Source organism: Elephas maximus, chromosome 25 (genome assembly GCF_024166365.1).
Source record: "Elephas maximus indicus isolate mEleMax1 chromosome 25, mEleMax1 primary haplotype, whole genome shotgun sequence".
Taxonomy (NCBI): domain Eukaryota; kingdom Metazoa; phylum Chordata; class Mammalia; order Proboscidea; family Elephantidae; genus Elephas; species Elephas maximus.
In genome coordinates this window covers 46,448,219-46,467,973 of record NC_064843.1, presented here as the reverse complement: position 1 = coordinate 46,467,973, position 19,755 = coordinate 46,448,219, and the positions used below count along the sequence as shown (strand labels likewise).

The window sequence follows — 19,755 nt, the reverse complement described above, 5'->3', positions numbered from 1 at the left end:
ATTCATCATCCAGCTTTCACGTGCAATGGAATACTACTTTGCCATAAAAAGAAATGAAGTCCTGATCCATGCTACAACATTGATGAACCTTAGAAACATTATGTTTAGTGAAATAAGTCAATCAGTAAAAGGACAAATATTGTATGATTTCACTTATGAAATAACAAGAATAGGCAAATGTATAAAGACCAGGGGCAGAAGGGTGGGTGGATGTGGGAGCCATTATTTAGAAAGCAGCAAGCTTTTGGTTATGGTAATGGGAAATTCGACAACATTATGGGTAATGATTGCACAACATGGTTAATATAGTTGGTATCACTAAACTGTAAAAAATGCACCTGAAAAATGTTGAATTGACAAATGTTGTGTTATATATATTTTTACAACACTAGAAAAGAAAAAGAAGACAAAGAAAATAAGTTAAAGATGAAGACAAAGAGAAAGAAAGAACAAAAGAGAAATAAGAACAGAAACTGCAAAGGAAAAGAAAACAGGATTTCTAAGCAATGCTCATAATTATGTAGGTTTGAAGATGACATTGGCAATTTGGTGAAAAAAAAAAGTCAAGATCTTAGTGAAAATGTGCCCGAAGTATATAAAGAATGCCTACCAATCACTTACAGAAAAACATCTAATATAAAATATGACAAAAGATATGAGCAGGCATTTCACAGAGTGGAAAAATAAAAAGTCAATAAACATATAAAAAGATGATCAAAAACCAAACCCATTGCTTATTCCGACTCATAGTGACCCTATAGGACAGAGTAGAACTGCCCCATAGGGTTTCTGAAGAGCACCTGGTGGATTCGAACTGCCAGCCTTTTGGTGAGCAGCTGAGCCCTTAACTACTATGCCATCAGCGTTTCCAAAGATGATCTAAGTCTTAAGTAATGAGGGAAATGCAAAGTAAAACCACAATAAGGTACTGTTTTTTCCTCCTGGCAAGAGGCACTCTCTCCAGCTGTCCAGGGTAACCTGGTATCTCTCTAGTCATTGGTGTCTGTGACGTTGTTAAATTTAGCCCCTTTTAGTGCCTAGAATGGTTGAGGTGACTAAGATTCATCCAAACTCTATACGTTATTTAATATAAAAAGCCTCTTAAAAGGATAAAAACAGAAAATAAGACATTTTCCAAGTAAGAACTGAGAATGTGGAGTTCCCATGGCTTCCTTCTAGCTCATGCTTGGTTTTCTCTTGAGATAAAGAAACAGGAAAAGAGTTCCTCAAGATGGCCCCGAGGTTTCGAAAATGTCCAAAGGGTTGTGGAGATGGTGGTGGTGTTATTGTGCAGAACGTTTTATTGTGATATCAGGGAGGATTGGAAGTAAAAATTTATAAAATCCTGAGTTAAAAAAAAAAATCCCTATTCTTTTGGCTACCGTGAAGGAGGACCCTGGATCTACTGGGTGCCTCCATATGGGCGTTTACCATCTAGATTCCCAAACTGGCTGGACAAATGGCACCCTTTAGCAGCCTGAATAAGGCCTGACCTTGTTTTGTCCTGCTACACCATGAGCATCTGATTGCAGAGAGTCCTAGAAAGGAGTTTGATAGAACGTATTGTCTCTGAAAGAATGTGAGCTATTTAAACAAAGGAATTGTCACAAATTAACACAGGTCATTCAACTCCAACCACTCTTTTTGTTCTATCCACTAAGAGTTTAGTTAGGCAATGAGGAGATTACATTTCAGAGTTTATCCACTAAGATGGTACTCCAAACCATCTTTTGGGCCCTTATTTTTGGCTACAATAATACAGAATAAGAGTAGAATTATTTTTAAAATTCAAGTCTCTAAAAAAATTGTTTACTCTTTATACCCCCAAAGCAGTGGCTCTAAAACAATGGTGTGCCTCAGAATCACCTGGAATAGTTGTTAGAGCACAGACTGCTGCCCCGCCCCCCAGAGATTCTGATTCAGTAGGTCTGGGTTACCTATTGTCATTGAGTTGGTTCCAACTCATAGTGACCCTATATGACAGAGTATAACTGCCCCATAGGGTTTCCAAGGCCGTCATCTTTACAGGAGCAGGCTCCCACATCTTTCTTCCATGGAGCAACTGGTGGGTTTGAATCACCAACCTTTTGGTTAGTAGCCAAGCACTTTAACCACTGTAAAATCATGTCTGAGGTAGGGCCTGAGAATTTGTATCTCTAACAAGTTCCCAGGTGACATTGATGCTGTTGGTCCAAGAGCTACACTTTGAGAACTACTGGCCTTATATCTCTTCTTTGGTTCTACCAGGTAAATGAATCATTTCTTGAATAATTTCTCTTTATAAGAATCAGAACAAAGCTGGTTCCTATGAGGTGGAGGTTAAAGATGTCCCAAATGTCCAACTTTTCCAAACGGCTGTTCCACTCCATCATCTCTAACATCAACTACTACCCCTCCCCTCAGTACTCTCCCTCTCATCTCTGCAACGTCTCACAGAACTCATGAACCATATCTCAAGAAAATGGCTCACAAATTTGTGGAGGCTGACAAGTCCTAGATCTATGGGTCAGGTGCCAGGCTGGAGGCTTCTCTTGACCCACATGGCTGCAGGGGCTGATAAACCCAAACCAGCAAGTCACAATAGGCTGCTGGCTCACAAGGCTGTGGAAGCTGGTGAATCAAATCAGGTCAGATGATAGGCTGCTGGCTGAAGCTTCAAGAACCAGAGGTAAGATGACCACAAACAGGATATGGGATTCAGAGTAAGACAGAGAACTTCCCGAGACAATTCATATGCGTTTGATGGGGACCACATCCTCAAAGAAATTCTCCCTACTTGAGAAAGGAGTGACTTGAGTCAAGTCCTTAGGTAAGGGTGGTGACTGAGGTTAGGGTGGCAGCTTGAGTCACACCCTCTAGTAGTATGATGACTCAAGATGCACCTCTAATCCTGCCTCATTAACACAACCACAGGTGTAGAAGTTAGGATTCACAACACATCACAAAATGGAGAATAATTATATCAGGTCACGGAATGGGAAGTCAACCATACAACACTGGGAATCATGGCCTAGCCAAGTCAACACATAACCCCAACCATCACAGGTTCCATACACCTCATTTGCCTAGTCCCACTCAATCGTTGTGTGTGAGTCACAAAGACTATGGCTAGAAGGCCAATATTAATATATTCATTGCACCATAGGCCACACCCCCGGCTCTTCTAGCCATTGAGTCTTTCATGCTTGAAGGATTAACTTCCCCCTCCCAATTATTTTACCAGTCCAAAACAATCATTAACAATTAGTCCTTCAGTGAGGCAGAAGAGTTCTAAGGATGATGTTACTCAGGTACCAGCCTAATCAACTCGACGGCAGTGGGGTCTTTTTTGGGGGCAGGTGACCATCTGATCTGGTTAGGTTCTCCAAAAGTTTGTCTCATCTTCACCATTGCTGACCTCTGATAAAATTTAACTGAGGTAAGATTATTCCCTTGCTCTGAGTCTTTCTCTAAGTATCAGCATCATGTTAGATTTCCCCCACTGCATAACTCGTTTATTCATTCCTTTACCTTCAGCTATTATTTCTCCTTCCTTCCGTTTGTCATTTATTTTTACCCAAACTTTTCTGCCTTGGGAAGGGGCATTGGGTCAGCTGCTGTGCCAGTCCAGATTGCTGGTAGCAAGACCAGTCTAGCAACTGCTTGCCCCTCAGTCCACTCCCATTCATGTTGGGTAGGTTCACATAGGTACTACACTAGCAGTCTATCTTAACCACTAGGCAGTATGACAGTATTCACTGTCAATCCCAATTTTGCTAAATGAGGAGAAGGTACAATCCATCCCAGCAGGCCTTGGGAATCCTGGTGTAGTCTCTTGCTTAGGGATCACACTTGCTTTTAGCACCTGCAACTGTATCCTTGGTCTTGGGATTGCCGCATCAGGCAGGAAAAAAAGCAATTTTAGGTTTTATGGGGAAGAACTGTACTGTGGCACCAACATCCTTCCCCACCTCCTCTTTCCCAGATCCTCTAGAGAAGGGTAGGAATCTGCCCAGTGGTGAGTCTCTCTTTGCCCCCTCATGTTGAGTATGAGCACACGCTCCAGAAGACATGTGAGCCAGCCCTTCATGCATTTATTTCCTACAGTTCTAGGTAACAAATGTTTCAATTGCCCATTCCAATTCTCTATCAGACTGTTACTCTGCAGGTGGTATGCAATATAGTCAAAGAAAAAAAAAAAAAAAAAAAACTCACTGCCGTTGAGTGGATTCCAACTCATAGTGATCCTATAGGACAGAGTAGAACTGCTCCGTAAAGTTTCCAAGGAGCACCTGGTGGTTTCGAACATGCTGACCTTTTGGTTAGCAGTCGTAGCTCTTAACCACTACATGGCCAGGGTTTCCACGCAACATGGTATGTCCGTTAATATGTTCCTTGGCCCAGTGCTGCACCCTGTGGGCTGTAAATTGTGTTCATTGGTCTGATGAAATATAACTCAGTGGCCCAAGTTCTTTAATGGTGTTTTTGGCATTTGAATCTGTCATGGGATATGCAAAACCCACTGCAGAGCAAGTATTCTTGTGAGGACCCATTTGTAGCCACCTGCTGCCACCAGTGTTATTGGTTCAATATAATCAACTTGCCAGCTACGTGCAGGGCCTTCCCCCAGGGAATCTGATGCATAGCCATCTGCAACCTCTGTCTTTCTTGCTGGCAGACAGAGCAGTCCTTATTGGCAGTTTTTTTTTTTTTTTGTCTCAAAATGTGCAAGGAGGATGTGTCTAGATTCAGTTCATATCTGCATTGCTGCAGCACCCCCATGCCCATTCATTTCATAGACCCAATTGGTCACCTCAGGTGAGTGTACCAACAGATCTACTTGCTGATTCCAATCACCTTCTAATCCAGGAAGGGAGTGTTTCTGATGAGCATTGATGTGTCCTACTCTAATGTGCCCTCTAAATTCCCAGAACACTTTTCATAGGTCCATGCCCCACATAAATAGGTATCTCCTTAATAGTCCAGTTTTCCATCACCTATTTGCCTGACCATCTAGCCAGGCCATTGGCCACTGCCCATGAATCGGTAAAAATTGATTAAAAGAAAAAAAAAAAAAATATATATATATATATATGCTCTCACCATTGTGCAATTGTTCCATCATGGCTAGGAAGACAGCATGCAGCTCAGTCCATTAAGCTAAACTGTTTTTACCTTCTTCAAACAGAGTCTTTCCATCTGCTGGTCTTAATGCAGCAACTTTTCACACCACATGTCCATGTACCCTGAGCTACCGTTGTGAACTATGATTGTTAAGGTTGTGTGTCAACTTGTCTGGGCCATAATTCTCAGTTATTTGGCAGTTATGATGTAGTTTGGGAGTTATATGAAGATGTGATCATTTCCTTGATGAGATTTGATATAATGTGATCACCTTCATGATGTGATCTGCTGTGAGTAGCCAATCAGTGAAAGGGAGTTTCCTTGGGGATGTGGCCTGGACTGAATGTAAATGAACTTTCTGGCAAGGCTCGTGGGCTTTTGCTCACTCTGGATCTTGCAGCTGGCTCCTGTTTGTATGAACTCTGATTTCTGGGACTTGAGCTGGCAGCTTACCTGCCATCTTGCCTGGTGATCTTGGAATTTGTTGATCTTCGCAGCCTGTGAACAACAGCCCTGCTTTCTGACCTACCTGGTCTTAAGTTTGCCAGCCCCTGCGGCTAGGTGAGTCAGGAGAAGCCTCCATCCTGAACCACAGATTTGGGACATTCCAGGCTCTGCAATCGTGTGAGCCATTTCCTTGATACAAATCTCTCTCTCTATATATATTTATACAATTTACTGGTTTTGCCTCTCGAGAGAACTCAGCCTAAGACATGAATCAAGCAGCCTTCTTCTGATCGGCAGGAAGTTGTTCATAGGGCACTATTCATGTAACAATGGCAGCTTCTCAGTTGGTTCCAGGGTAGGACCTATGGGAAAAGAAGCTACTTGCTTGTGGCTAAAGTGGGTACCTCCCTGCATTCTCCCAGTAGCTTGTTCTTGTATGGACTATTTCTGTTTTATTATGGAAATATTTTGGGTACTGCCTTCCTTATTAGGAAGTTTCTCTGACTCACCCAAGAATTTATGGGTATTTCAGATCTCATAATGACTTTATGTCCTGCTGTCATTGAGGCAATCCCAATAAGTGCCCAATAGTAGGCAAGTAATTGCCTTTCAAATAGCGTATATCATGCTGCAGCATCTGGGAACTTTCTGGTCTAGAATCCCAGTATTCATGTAGGGTGGCATTTTCTGTTTTTTTTTTTATAAGCTCCTGTCTACATAAACATGTGTGGCAGACACCTCCAAAATCATGTCTGTATGTGGATCATAAGGGCCTAAAGGCAGGTAGAGTGAAGCTGCTTTCTGTAATTCAGACATAGCCTGTTGTTGCTCTGGCCCCCATTCGAACAGTTTTCTTTTGATTGGTTTTAAGGATGTGGACCACAAATATTCCCAGATGTGGAATATGTATTCTCCAAAATTCAAATAAATCAACCAAACTTTGGACCTTCTGCTTAGCCTTAGGGGCAGGTAGGGATAACAATTTATTCATGGTTGAATTTGAAATGTCATGGGTGGTTCCTTCCCAAGTTATTCCTGAGAATTTCACCATCTGGGCAGGATTCTGGATTCTTGCTGGATTTATTACCAGCCTGTGTTGGTCATGGGGGCCACCACTGTATTCAAGCCAGCCCTAGCCTGTTCTTCAGTGTTTGATATTAACATAATATCATCAATGTAATGTATTATTACACTTGAGATCTGCACCAAGTCTCTTCTAACCAAACTTTGACAGTAAGCCAATGCATTCAAGTAACCCTGTGGCAATACTGTGAAAGTAATTTGGGACCCTTTCCAGGTAGAAAGCAAGCTGGCTGCCTATTTTCTGAGATTGGGATTGAGAAAAAGGTATCTGAAAGATCAGTCAATGGGTAATAGCTTCCTTTTGCCTACTGTAATTTCTGAACCATTGATACCATGTCCAGAACAGTTGAAGCCACAGGTGGCACTACTTTAGTTAGGCCTCAGCAGTCTACTGTCAGCCTTTATAAGCCATCTGCCTTTTTTACAGAGCATACAGGGCTGTTATACAGAGAATTTGTTGGCACCAACACTCCAGCCTTTAGCATGTCTTTAATCAAAGTGGTAACCTCCTTTTGTCCACCAGGTATCCTATACAGTTTCAAATTAACAACCTGAGTGGGTTCAGGCAATTCTAATGGTACCCATTTAGCATATGCAATCAGTAATGGCCCAAGGGCAGACTTACAGGCCTTCAGCTTTACAATATCAGGTAGAAGGGGTGTTTCTCAATTAGATATAATATCCATGCCAATAATATACTCAAGTAAGGGAGAGGCAACTATTTCATACAAGATCTGTTTAAATCTTCCAATTCTCATCCAAACTTTCACCTTAAGTTAGTCCCATCAACTGTTGCATCCCTGTATCCCTCCAGTGTAATCTTAGGCCCTTTTGAAATTTTATTGACAGGTTTTGGGATTATAGTACGTTGGAATCCTGTGTATAGGAGTCCTAAGAATGTCTGTTCTCCACCCCAGGGCCATTTCACCCATACATGTGCATATGGCTTTAGGGGGCTGGACCAGAAGACCTTGGCCTCCTGGTCAATCCTTATCTCAATCAACTAGTTGAGCCTCGGCTTCAAATGGCCTAGGTGAAAAGTCCCATCATTAAATTCTTCCTGACTGGGGTGAATAGAACTGATTTGTTTAGGCCTCTTTAATGTTGGAGGACCAGCAGGAGTTTTCTTTGGTCCACCCAACTTCCTGTAGTGCTGCCTTAGAAACTTTGTCTCAATTCCATCAATGTCTGATACAGTCATCTCATTTCTTAGTAACCATCTAAAAATCCTTGTCCTGCTTGGGTAAGTTCTTACCCCACTGCCTCTTCCCACTCTCCTATGAATCTCTCTTAAGTTTCTTACATCTGTAACACTCATGCAAGGAAGCTACGTCAACAGATCTGATAAAGCTTCTTGGATTGTTGCTTTGTTTCAAAGTAGCAAGATTACATGGGGTGCCAATGTAGAAGGGGCTCCCTTGATTACCGTATCTGCCATGAACTGTGTAAGGGGCATACCATTGGATGAATAACTTGATCACCATAAAGCCGTTCCAGTATGGCTTGCATAAGCAGCACATTAGCTGCTTCCTCTGGAGTGTTCCATTGAGTATTTAGAAGGGGAGGGGCTAGTTTCCCTTTTCAGGATAAATGAATCTCACTGCAAATATTACTCAGTCTACCAGGTTGCTATCTCTTCTGGGTTAACTGCTGTGTAACTGGATCCTGCATCATCATCTGTGACTATTCCATAGTGAATTATGGGTCTTGTATCACCCCAAAATATTCTTCCGTTCTACAGCATTCAAAACTAAAGACACTGCCCCTAAATTAGTCACTCTCACAATCCATTTTAGTAACAGTTCCTCAGGAAGCTGACAATACCAATCCACAAACTGAAGCAACTCCTTTACAGTATACTCCCTGGTTTCAGTAGTTTCTTGATTTTGCCTGTTACCCTCCCAAACTACTTTATTGGTGACCAGTGGTTGTAAGGGTATTTCCTTTTGTTCCAACATGAATTTTCCTTTTGGGTTGGCCCTAAGACTAGTGATTGTAGCTCAGACTGGACCTGGACCTGGATCTGGACTTGGTTTAGTGCTAAAGTCTGCCTCTACATTCTTTTTTCCTGCCATTGCAGCTATTACTGATAAAAGAAACCGAGGAATTTTATGTCTGGGTCTTTCCTTATAGTTCTGTATTTCCATATGCATCCAACTAGCCAGTTCCTCAAGAGTTAGATCCATCACTCCTAATTTCCATGAATAGCTTTTGTCTAGCGTAACTGATTGCAACATAACAGCTGCTTGAATCCATGGGTGATTTTTATCCCATCCAGAAACCAAAGCTTTCTCATTCTCGCATTTATCCCCTTTTTTCCAAAACCATATATCCCAGTGAGTCTGGGCTTTTGCAGTGAAACCCATCATTCTGACTAGGGCCATAAGGGCCATATTAAGTAATTCATTGCACCACACCAGGACTTGGTCTGCTTAAGGTTCATTATAGAATATTAAATTGCCTCTTCCTCTCTGATACATCCTTTGCAAAAACATAATGGTTTTAATAATTGTTAAAGTTGCAAATGAATAAATCTTAAAATAAAAGTTCATTCTTGAATCTGGTAAGCAGCTTTATGTGGAGGCTCCTAGATCGAAACCCAGGTCTGGCTTTCTCAGTCATGACTTACTAACACAAATCTTCCCCAGGTATTCCACTATTGAGCACAATTTCTGAATTGAGTCCACAAGGTCTTCTGGGATGCTACCCTTCTATATCTTCTCCAAAGACAAACAAGACTTTTATTTTATTTTATTTTATTTTATTGTGTAAAATATATATAACAAAAGTTTTTCTTTTTATCTATTTTTGTGTATAATTCAGTAACATTAACTGCACCCACCAAGTTGTGCCACCATTAGCATTATCTATTTCCAACAGGTTTTTCATCACCCCAAACAGAAACTTGGTACTCCTCAAGTAATAATCCCCTATTTCCCCCTCCCAACCACTGCTGATAACCACTAATGAACTTTGATCTCTATGTATTTGCCTAGTCTAGATATTTCATCTAAGTAGGATCATGCAATAGTTGTCCTTTTGTGACTGACTTATTTCACATGCATAATGTTTTCAAGGCTCATCCATGTAGCAGCATGCATCAGAACTTCATTTCTTCATTCTTTGTGACTACATAATATTTCATTGTATGGGTATGGGGCCACCATGGGATGGAATTGACTGAGAACAGCTGGTATTGGTATACTTGAGTTGTTTCAACCTTCTGGCTATGGATATAGTGCTGCAATGAACTTTAGTGTACCAGCCCTGGTCTCAAGTCTCTTGGGTATATACCTAGGAGTGGAATTGCTTTGTTTCATGGTAATTCTGTTTAACTTCTTGAGGAAACACTAGACTGTTTTCCACAGTGATGCAATATTTTACATTCCCACCAGCAATGAAAGAGTTTTCCAATTTCTCCACATCCTTACCAACACTTCCTATTTTTGTTTCTCTGATAATAGCCATCCTAGTGGATGTGAAGTGATGTCTCATAGTGGTTTTGATTTGCATTTTCCTATTGACATTGAACATCTTTTCATGTGGTTATTGGCCATTTATATATCTTCTTTGGACAAATGACCCCTTTTAAGAATTGTAAATTTGGCCTAATGTTTATGATCAGCTGAATTTCATCTTGTGTAAAAAAAAAAGCCCGATATTTACTGGGTGTCTCATTCATTTCATAAGCACTTTGTCACAGGAAAAACATATGATACAAATGTGGAAGAAAAATGAGTGAGCAGCCTTTCCAGGTACCGAACAAAGAGCAAAGGCACACAAAGTGTAGAAAGAAGCAGCCTTAGGCAAAGCTACGCCAAGAGTGTTTCATGAAAGGGCTTCTCTAGTCCTTACCTTTTAAGTCATTCCTCTATGTTTTTTTCTGACATCCAATTTCCTTCTGGAGTCCCTGGATGGTACAAATAGTTAATGCACTCAGCTGGTAACTTAAAGGTTGGAGGTTTGAGTCTACTCCTAGGTGCCTCAGAAGACATGTCTTGTGATCTACTTCCGAAAAAATCAGCCTTTGAAAACCCTAGGGAGTACGGTTCTACTCTGAAACACATGGGATCACCATGAGTCAGAGTCGACCAGAAGGCAACTAGTTTTATTAATCCCCTTCTGCTGCTTCCCCAACCCCAATTTCCTGTGACTTAGGTGTATGAAATTTCCAAGTCTAAGCATATGTTTGCTCTTTTTCATGTAAGCAATAGAGAACTAAATCTGAACTTTGGAAAAAGTCTGTTAATGATTGACAAATAACGGAATTGTCAGGGTGTAGAAGGCAATGCAGAATAAATTAAAAAAAACTGGGGTTGCTGTCACCTGCAAAAATGTTCCCTCGGCTACTTTGTATTAATGATTATGAACAACATGCTAAATCAGTACTGCCAAAGTCAGTATATGACTATTATAGGTCTGGGGCAAATGATCAGGAAACCTTGGCTGATAATGTTACAGCATTTTCCAGGTAAGACAACTTATATTTGAAAATAATTGACACGCAGACACTGTACCAAAATAAGGTCTTCTAGCTTTATTTTAATAGTGTGGAGTTATTTGTCTAGATCTGTGCTTACTTGGGAGGTGAAAATTCTTGGGGCTGTAAAAAATCTTGGGCTTTTATTGTGTTTTAAAATATTCCAAGCCTGAGAATCTTGAATAATAATAATTCCTTGCTTGCAAGTATGTAGGTAATTAATTTAACTAGATATAAAAATGGCGATAAATTCTGAGGGGGCCATTTTCTTCTTCTCTGAGTATGACAGTGAGCGCCTATGTTCACGGTGTATAAACAGCAGTAAACCCAAGATTGCCATCTTATCTGGCTGAACCAGATCAGATTGTTGTCTTAAATGTTCCCATACCACCGGCTTTCCGTTATCATTTATTTTGATTACTGTTGTCTAAACTTCCACTTTAGATTTCAATTTGTCTACGTGGCATTAATCTTTGAACTTTGCTGTTTTATCTCCCCTCCCAAAACGTTCATCTCTGTTCCCAAATTAGCTTCTCCCTTGCCTTTCATATTTCAAAGCACAAGATGGTGGGTATCATAGTTTATGTGTTCTGTTTGTAACAAAAACAAGAAGTAAAGTAATTTTGAAGGAGTGTTTTTCTCTCAGCAGTTACAAAAACAGTTCATTTGCTGGGATGGTGGAGGAGAGCCTTAAATACACTGAACCCTTCCCCTGTCATCCAGCTGCCATTATAGCCCTTAGCAAAGCTGATGAATTCTGTGTGTACTCATGGGTGGTGATAAATTAAAGATAAAAGGTAGAAAAGTACAAAGGGGAAAGAATCTGCCTTCCTTCTTGGTTTCTTCTTTAGCCTAGAGCAAAATCACTTTTGTATATGTAAATTTTTGTCATTGTTGTTCTTGTTAGTTGCCATCTCGTTGATTGCGACTCATGGTGACCCCACGTGTGCAGAGTTAGAACTGCTCCATAGGATTTTCAGAACCAGATTGCTAGGCCTGTCTTCTGGGGCGCCTCTGAGTGGGTTCCAACTGTCAATCTTTTGGTTGGTAGTTGAGCATTTAACCATTTTTGCAAGCCAGGAACTGCTTCTATGTAAATTAGGAGGAATCAAATCATTCTAACCAGTGTGTTCCTCAGCGAGAAGCACTGATTCATCTGCAAAGCAGTATCAGAGCCTGAGAATGGGAATGCGGGAAGAGGGGGGACTCTCCCAGTCCCCTTCAAGCCTTGACTTTGTCTCAGATTTTCCCTGAGACCCAAATAAGTTCAATAAATCCTGGGAAGACATAAAGGAACATGTTGGCTAGGAATGGAAAGCTTGAAATTTTGCATGATCTTCCCTAATCATAAATATTTTGGGCTTCTTAAAAATATTCTGTCCTGGGGGATGCCCCTTTTCTGGCCCATGTCAACTTGGTTCACCAGGTATGTGTTTTGGCTGTTAGTGGCCTGCTGAAAACAATATTATAACCCAATAAGTCAGTTAAACCAAGGAAATTTCAAGCCCTTGACAGACTCATTGTGTTGGTGTCTCTTAGTATTCTTTAAGTCACAATGCTCAGGTGACCACCTACTCCATTTATATATAGTCTTCCTCTCCCTTTAATGCCTTCATCCCATGCTAGTTAATTAATTAGCTCCCATTTATCAGGCATCTCCATGGACCAGATGCTGTACTACATGCTGAGAATAGAGTGGTGAACCAAACAGAGAAAGTTCCTATCCCTGTGATCTTATAATCCAATGGACAAGCACTGACTTTTGGCGTCCATAATGCTGGTTGGTTGAATTGATGCAAAATGGCCCAGAAAAGAGCCTCAGGGAGGGAGCAAAGTAGTACAGCTACTACTTTGATAGTAGTAGAAACCACCTTTGCAATCCTAGACGTTCTAGAAACTTTAATGGGAGCAACAGAAGGCTCTGGTAGTTTCCACATTATGAATTGGAAAGTATCTCATGGTACCTGAGTGAGTAGTAGTCCCCTCCTACCTATGCCCTGGCAGCCCCATGTGTGTTGGAGCCCCATATGCTCCATAAGGTTTTCAGTGTCTGATGTTTCAGGAGTAGATCACCAGGCTTTTACTCCGAGGTACCTCTGGGTAGACTCGAACCTCCAACCTTTAGGTTAGCACCTGAGCACATTAACTGCACTACCCAGGGGGTCGACTCCACGGCAACTGGGTTTTTAAAGTATGTTCTGAGTAACTTAGGGACAGGAGAGATAAGGAGTTTGCAATTCTTCGCCGGTCTCTTTTGCTCAGCTTTAAAGAGAGAGAGAGAAAGGCAAACCTGTGTTAACCAGCTTTCCCTGGAGGAGCTGATGCTATTTTATTATCACCCATTTGAGAAGTTTTTATTGCAGCAAACTTAGGGGCCGTTACCTACCGAAAACCTCAGGTCCTCTTTTGCTGTGTAACTGCTGGGTGACCCTTGATTCCTCATCCTGTGTCTTCTAGTTGGTCACGTGAACCTATGAATAGGTTTTCTGCTGGGGTGGTGGTGGCTTTGGGTTGATGAGATAAAGGCAATCCATCTGAAATCTCTCATCCTGATGCTAATGAAGGCTGCAAAAAAACCCCATCGAATTTCAGATCAACTATTGTTACACAATGTCAAGTCATTTCTAACACGCATGTGACACTTATAAACCCCTACGCTGCCCCCCCTCCGTGAACAACAAAAGGGCATTCATAGTGACAGTAGTGGCATCATTAGAGGGTGTGGGGGTGTGGAGTGCACCAGGGGACACTGTCAGAGGGGTGACACCAAAATGATGGTCTATAAAATTTTTGTGCAGCATTTCAACAGAAATTCAGTATTTTTCAATAAAGATATCCCTATAGTTATTTATAACAACAAAAAATTTTTCCTGAGCCCAGCTTACATGTATCAATATATGTACAAGGCTAAACTCTATGCTAGTTTACTTTTGAACCTTCTAATGCGCTCTGGTCAGAGCTGTCATTATTGCCCGATTATAAGGACGCTTCGAATCAATCGGTTTCCTCTGTACATGATACAATGCAATGTTGTCCTCATTGCTGCTGGTGGTTTTATACTCGCTGCTTTGGTCAAATTTTCTGGTATTTTAGCTACAATATTGTAGTAATTAGTATTTGTGAAGTTCTATCAATAACTTCTCTGAGAATGAAGTAGTAATTAAACAAACAGGAGTGATATACAGAAATTATGATTTACAAGTAACAGTACAAAAACATTACTAAGGATTCTGTATGGTCAGGTACGGGAGGAGGTCCATGGGGGGTGACGCCATGAATTATCGCACTGACAGCAACCACAGCGACTCCACTGAGTGACATTTCTCTCTCTGTGCTCAGCTCTGTAAACCACTTTTTAGGAGTTCTGGGACACGGGCCACTCATATGACCCAGCAGTTAGTTGCTCGAATGACATTTCTTGGACCAATATACTTGTGGCCAATTAAAAAAAAACAAAAAAAAACTCCAAATAAAGTCCAACAGGTGGACTCACCCAGAAGAACACAGTTCCCTAGTGCTGCTGTAGAGTCGATTCTCACTCATGGCCACCTCACATGTTACAGTGTAGAATCTTTACCAAAGCAGATTTCCAAGCTTTTCTTCTTTGATGCCACTGGGTGGGTTTGAATCGCTAACCTTTATGTTAAAAGTCGAGGGCAAACTGGTTTTGCCTCCTGGAGACCATGCCTGATCTTCCCTGATTGGAATTAATTTGAGAACGTACAGCACTTTGTTGCTCTTAGGCATTAACTCAACCTGTCCTTCTCAACCATGGTTGGCACGTATTTTGTGGCTTTCTCAGAAATTGTCGCAGATGGAAAACAATTCTACAAATTGGGCATTTAGAAGTCCTCATGATTTCAGAATAGGAAGCTCTTCTCCTTCCTGCTGTATTACCTACTGACACTGAAAATTGTGTGTTTTTTTAAATAGCCAATGGGGAAAAGTGAGATCACTCTTTCACTTTGATATTTGGGAAGCAATATGAACTCACTGGTGACATTTTCAATATTCTTCTCCCAGGCTTAAGCGTGGCAGCAACCTTCTGCTGCTTTCCACGGCAGGGGAGTAAGCTGCTGCCTGCTCTTGCATTGGAAAAGCAGCTGATTGTCTCTTGGTTTGGAAGATCCACATGAAAAACGTTTCATATCCTGGCTCTATTGCAGGACATTACAATTTTTTCTTCTCCTCTTCTACTTCCTCCTCTCTCTCTTTTATTTATTTTTTGAGTTTCCTAAAGGGTGGCCTCATTTTCCAGACGAGTGGTCTCTCTCTCTCTCTCTCACACGTACAATCACACTCAGTTTCAGGGGGTTCACGGGCCTACACATCCCAGAACCTCTCTTTTATAGCAATGGGCCATTTTAAAATGCTTTTATTACTTAAATATGCTTACCGTGCTTTCTTTTCTTCACTTAAATGACGGTTCTTCTTTACTAGGTTGTATAAGAGGTTGATAAAGATCTAGTTAGAAATTTTAAATCTCTCAAAATTTTTAAAAATGCATGGAGAAAACTAAGATTGCAAACACTGTGTTTGATGTGTGTGTGTGTGTTTTAATTTTGTTGTGCTTTAAGTGAAAGTTTACAAATCAAGTTGGACTCTCATACAAAAATTTATAAACACCTTGTTATACACTCCTAATTGCTCTCCCCCTAATGAGACAGCACACTTCTTCCCTCCACTCTCTTTTCGTGTCCATTCAGCCAGCTTCTGACCCCCTCTACCCTCTCATCTCCCCTTCAGAGAGGAGATGCCAACATAGTCTCGTGTCTACTTGATCCAAAAAACTCACGTTTCACCAGTATCGTTGTCTATCCCATAGTCCAGTCCAATCCCTGTCTGAAGAGTTGGCTTTGGGAATGGTTCTTGTCTTGGGCTAACGGAGGTTTGGGGGCCATGACCTCCAAGGTCATTCTAGTCTCAGTCAGACCATTAAGTCTGGTCTTTTTAAGAGAATTTGGGGTCTGCTGTTTGATGTGTTTTGAATTTTTAGAGTTATAGATTCATGGGGAGAAAATGGCATGCAATAGGACTGTGTCACAAGACTGACAAAACATTGATTCGCTGTGTTTGGCTTGTGTGCTCCAATAAGGTCAAAGCTTTTTTGAGCGTCTTCCTTCAGTGAGAGCACCCACCTCTCCGGGGGTGTTTTGTTGTTATCTGATTTGTTGATAAGTTAAATCTGAGAGCCTTGTCGGAGGTGAGGTGTAGGCCAAAAGCCCTGTTAGAGGATACCCACCTTCACCCCCCTTCCTTTACCCAGGCATCTTATTTCCCATCTTTGAAAACTGTTTATTATTCAATCGGTTCAATTGTTTCATCAATCCCCATATCCTTTTTCCAAAGTGGAGGCCCCATAGAGGACAGTGTAAGGTTATTGTAAGCTAGTATTTCATGTATGATTGATTGTGGGAAAGTCACTTAAATTGGAGGTTCGGGTGGGACTTGAAAAGCTATCGGAGCTAGCTGATAAGGTCAGTTGTGTTTGCCCTTTGGAAAAGATGAAAACGTGGAGGACTATTTAGAGAACATGCGTTTCCCCACTCCATTGATTTTATCTAATGTTGCCTGAGAACTGCATTTTGCAGATTGGTGGAGGAGCCCCTGTAATGTCATCCTCAGAACAGAAAACGTTTTATAGGGAAACAAGAACACATTATTAAAGTGATGGCGCCACCAAGTGGACGAGCGTAGAACTGCTGCCTTGAAATGGATTGAGCCTTGTCTTGTAAACGCAGATTCAACATAGAAAAATGCCCATTAGAAAAATGCCCATTCGGCCTCATACACACACACACACACACACACACACCCACACCCACACACACCCACCCAGATGTCTTGCAGCTTTGTGTGTTCCTGACATAAATGCTTTCATTGTTTCTCCAGCTCTAAATAAATATCAGTGCCTTCCAAGGCTGGCATGCCAATGGCTATTAAAATCTTTTTCTCTCATTCTAATCATACACTTAGAGAAGACTGGTAATAAAAACTTTCTTCAAGGCTTCTGCCTCTCCCCCTTCAACATGGAGATCAAAGAATCACTCTGTGAGGATCAGTCAAGAAGAAGAGACTTCCAGCAACAAAGCCTGTCATGTGTCATAAAACAATGGCAATTATGATGTTCAAAGGAATTGCAAAGAAACCGCACAGTAAAACTTCTCTATGATGCCTTTCAGGGACTGGATATTTTTACTTTATTATATGAGGAAGGGTTAGATTTCAGAACCTTAGAGATTCCACAAACCTACTTTAAGGCAATTTTTTTTCTTTCGCTGTAGGAAGTATGCTTCAGTTAAGGACTTTGGAAGTTCCATTTCTTTTGGTCACACCATTGCTAAATCATAGTTCACTAAATTTACTAAAAATCTTCCTCTTTCTGGAAGCGGAATTAAATCCAAGTAGAGGGAGGTGGATGCTCGTCACGTGCTTGTATGTGTGTATAGCAGACGTTTACGGTACCACTGCTCGTTACAAAGAGTCTAGTCCTGTGTTTTCTCCAGTTTTAATCAGTTACTAATGAAGAGAAAAGTAAACTCAAACAGACTGGAGATACAAATTTTGCTGGGGAAAAAAGAGAACGAGTTCTCCTGTAAATTTTACTAGCGAATTTTCGGTTGTTAGTTTATTGATAATTTTTCTTGAACACAGAAGAATCACAGAAAAAGTCATTTAAAATAATGCTCAGGAGCCAAAAGTTCTTTCAACCAAAAATTCCAGTCTCTGCCAGATAACATTTTTGAGGAAAATGCTTAGTTAAGCTTAAAATACTTTATATATATATATATATCTTTTCTCTCATCATCATGCGTACTTCAGTGGGTAAACACTCAGTTCAGGGCTTTTAAAGGAACTAAATTATAATATAAAACGATTGCCTGAAGCTACTGTCTATTATTTAAACAAAACAAAACAAAGTAGACATACCACATCTTCTTAAACCCTATTTTAACCTCACACCTTAGTATGTTGCTATCATTGGGTGCTGTTAACTTGGTTCCGACTCATGGCAACTCTACGCACAACAGAACGAAACACTGCCTGCGCCATCCTCATAATCTTTGTTATGCTTGAGCTCATTATTGCAGCCACTGTGTCAATCCATCTCCTTGAGGGTCTTCCTCTTTTTCATGACCCTTTACTTTACCAAGCATACCTTTTATACCATCTTCAAAGTGGCTTGGGGGAAGTGAAATGAAAACTATGTTCACACAAAAACCTGTGAGCGAATATTTAGAGTGGCTTTATTTATAATGGCCCTAAACTGGAAATGACCCAACAAACTGTGGTGCCTCCATTCAACGAAATACTGCTCATCAGCCGACAGGAATGAACTACTGATGGATACAACAACGGATGGATGAATCTCAAAGCATTATGTTAAATGAAAGAAGTCGGGCACAAAAGGCTACGTATTGTATAATTTCATTTATATGATATTCTCTCGAAGCAAACTCCAGGAATAGAAAACCAGCTCAGTGGTTGTCAGGGGTTGGGGTGGGGCTAAAGTTTCACTACAAAGGAAAGTGGGAATTTGGGGGCGGAATGATTGAACTAGATCTTGGTTGTGGTGGTGGTTGCATGACTGTATGTCAAAACTCAAAAACTTTCTACTAAAATGGGTGAATTCTACTACATGTAAATTATATCTTAATAGACAAATGTCTCGAGAAATTTATTATTATCTTATTGCTGAATTTCTACCCTAACAGAGAGTAAAGATAGCTTCTTTTCTTTTAGATTAGTAGCTTGCTTGATGGAAAATACAAAAAAAAAACCTTTTTTTTTCTTTTTAACTAATATGTAATGTTAAAGCTTCTGTTATACTTTTAAATTTGGAAAACTTTTTTTTTTTTTTTTTTTTAATACTAGGTGGAAGCTATATCCACGGATGCTCCGGAATGTTGCTGAAATGGACCTGTCAACGTCTGTCTTAGGACAGAGGGTCAGCATGCCAATATGCGTTGGGGCTACAGCCATGCAGTGCATGGCTCATGTGGATGGAGAGCTTGCAACTGTGCGAGGTAGGGAGAGATCTCACCCAAAGGGGTGGAAGGCGGTGGGCATTTAGTCACTTCCTTCTCTGTATGTGGCAGACAAGCACTTCCCTGGTTGTTTTTGCACTCAGAAAAATTAAACTCATCAGCTCTGCCATCAAAATGCCTGTTCTAGCACAACCTGCTCCTCCACTTTCTAGCTGTGTAACTCTGGGCGGGATATTCTCTCTGTGCCTCAGCTTCCTCAGCCATAAAATGGGGGTAAAGTAGTTGCTAGCTGTCTCAGTCATCTGGTGCAGCTATAACAGAAATACCACAAGTGGATGGCTTCAACAAACAGAAGTTTAGTCTCTCACAGTCTAGTAGGCTAAAAGTTCAAATTCAGGGTGTCAGCTCCAGGGGAAGCCTTTCTCTTTGTCGGCTCTGGAGGAAGGTCCTTGTCATCAATCTTCCCTGGTCTCGGACCTTCTGTGTGTAGGAACCTTGGGTCCTGCTCTCCGCACTGCTGTCTTGGTGGTATGAGGTCCCCTTGTCTCTCTGCTCGTTTCTCTCTTTTATATCTCAAAAGAGATTGGCTTAAGGCACAATCTAATCTTGTAGACTTCATCAACATAAACCAAAAAAAAAACAAAAAACAATTGC

General features: G+C 41.0%; 1 protein-coding gene across 1 annotated transcript in view; it reads left to right on the top strand.

Moving 5' to 3' along the window:
* The first annotated feature begins 10,967 nt into the window (after positions 1 to 10,967).
* Positions 10,968 to 19,755, top strand: part of HAO1 (hydroxyacid oxidase 1) — a 63,769-nt gene continuing 54,981 nt past the window's right edge. The window contains exons 1-2 of the mRNA XM_049869969.1: positions 10,968 to 11,104; positions 18,989 to 19,140. Coding sequence (XP_049725926.1) covers positions 10,968 to 11,104; positions 18,989 to 19,140 — 289 coding nt within the window. The remainder of the gene's footprint in view (positions 11,105 to 18,988; positions 19,141 to 19,755) is intronic.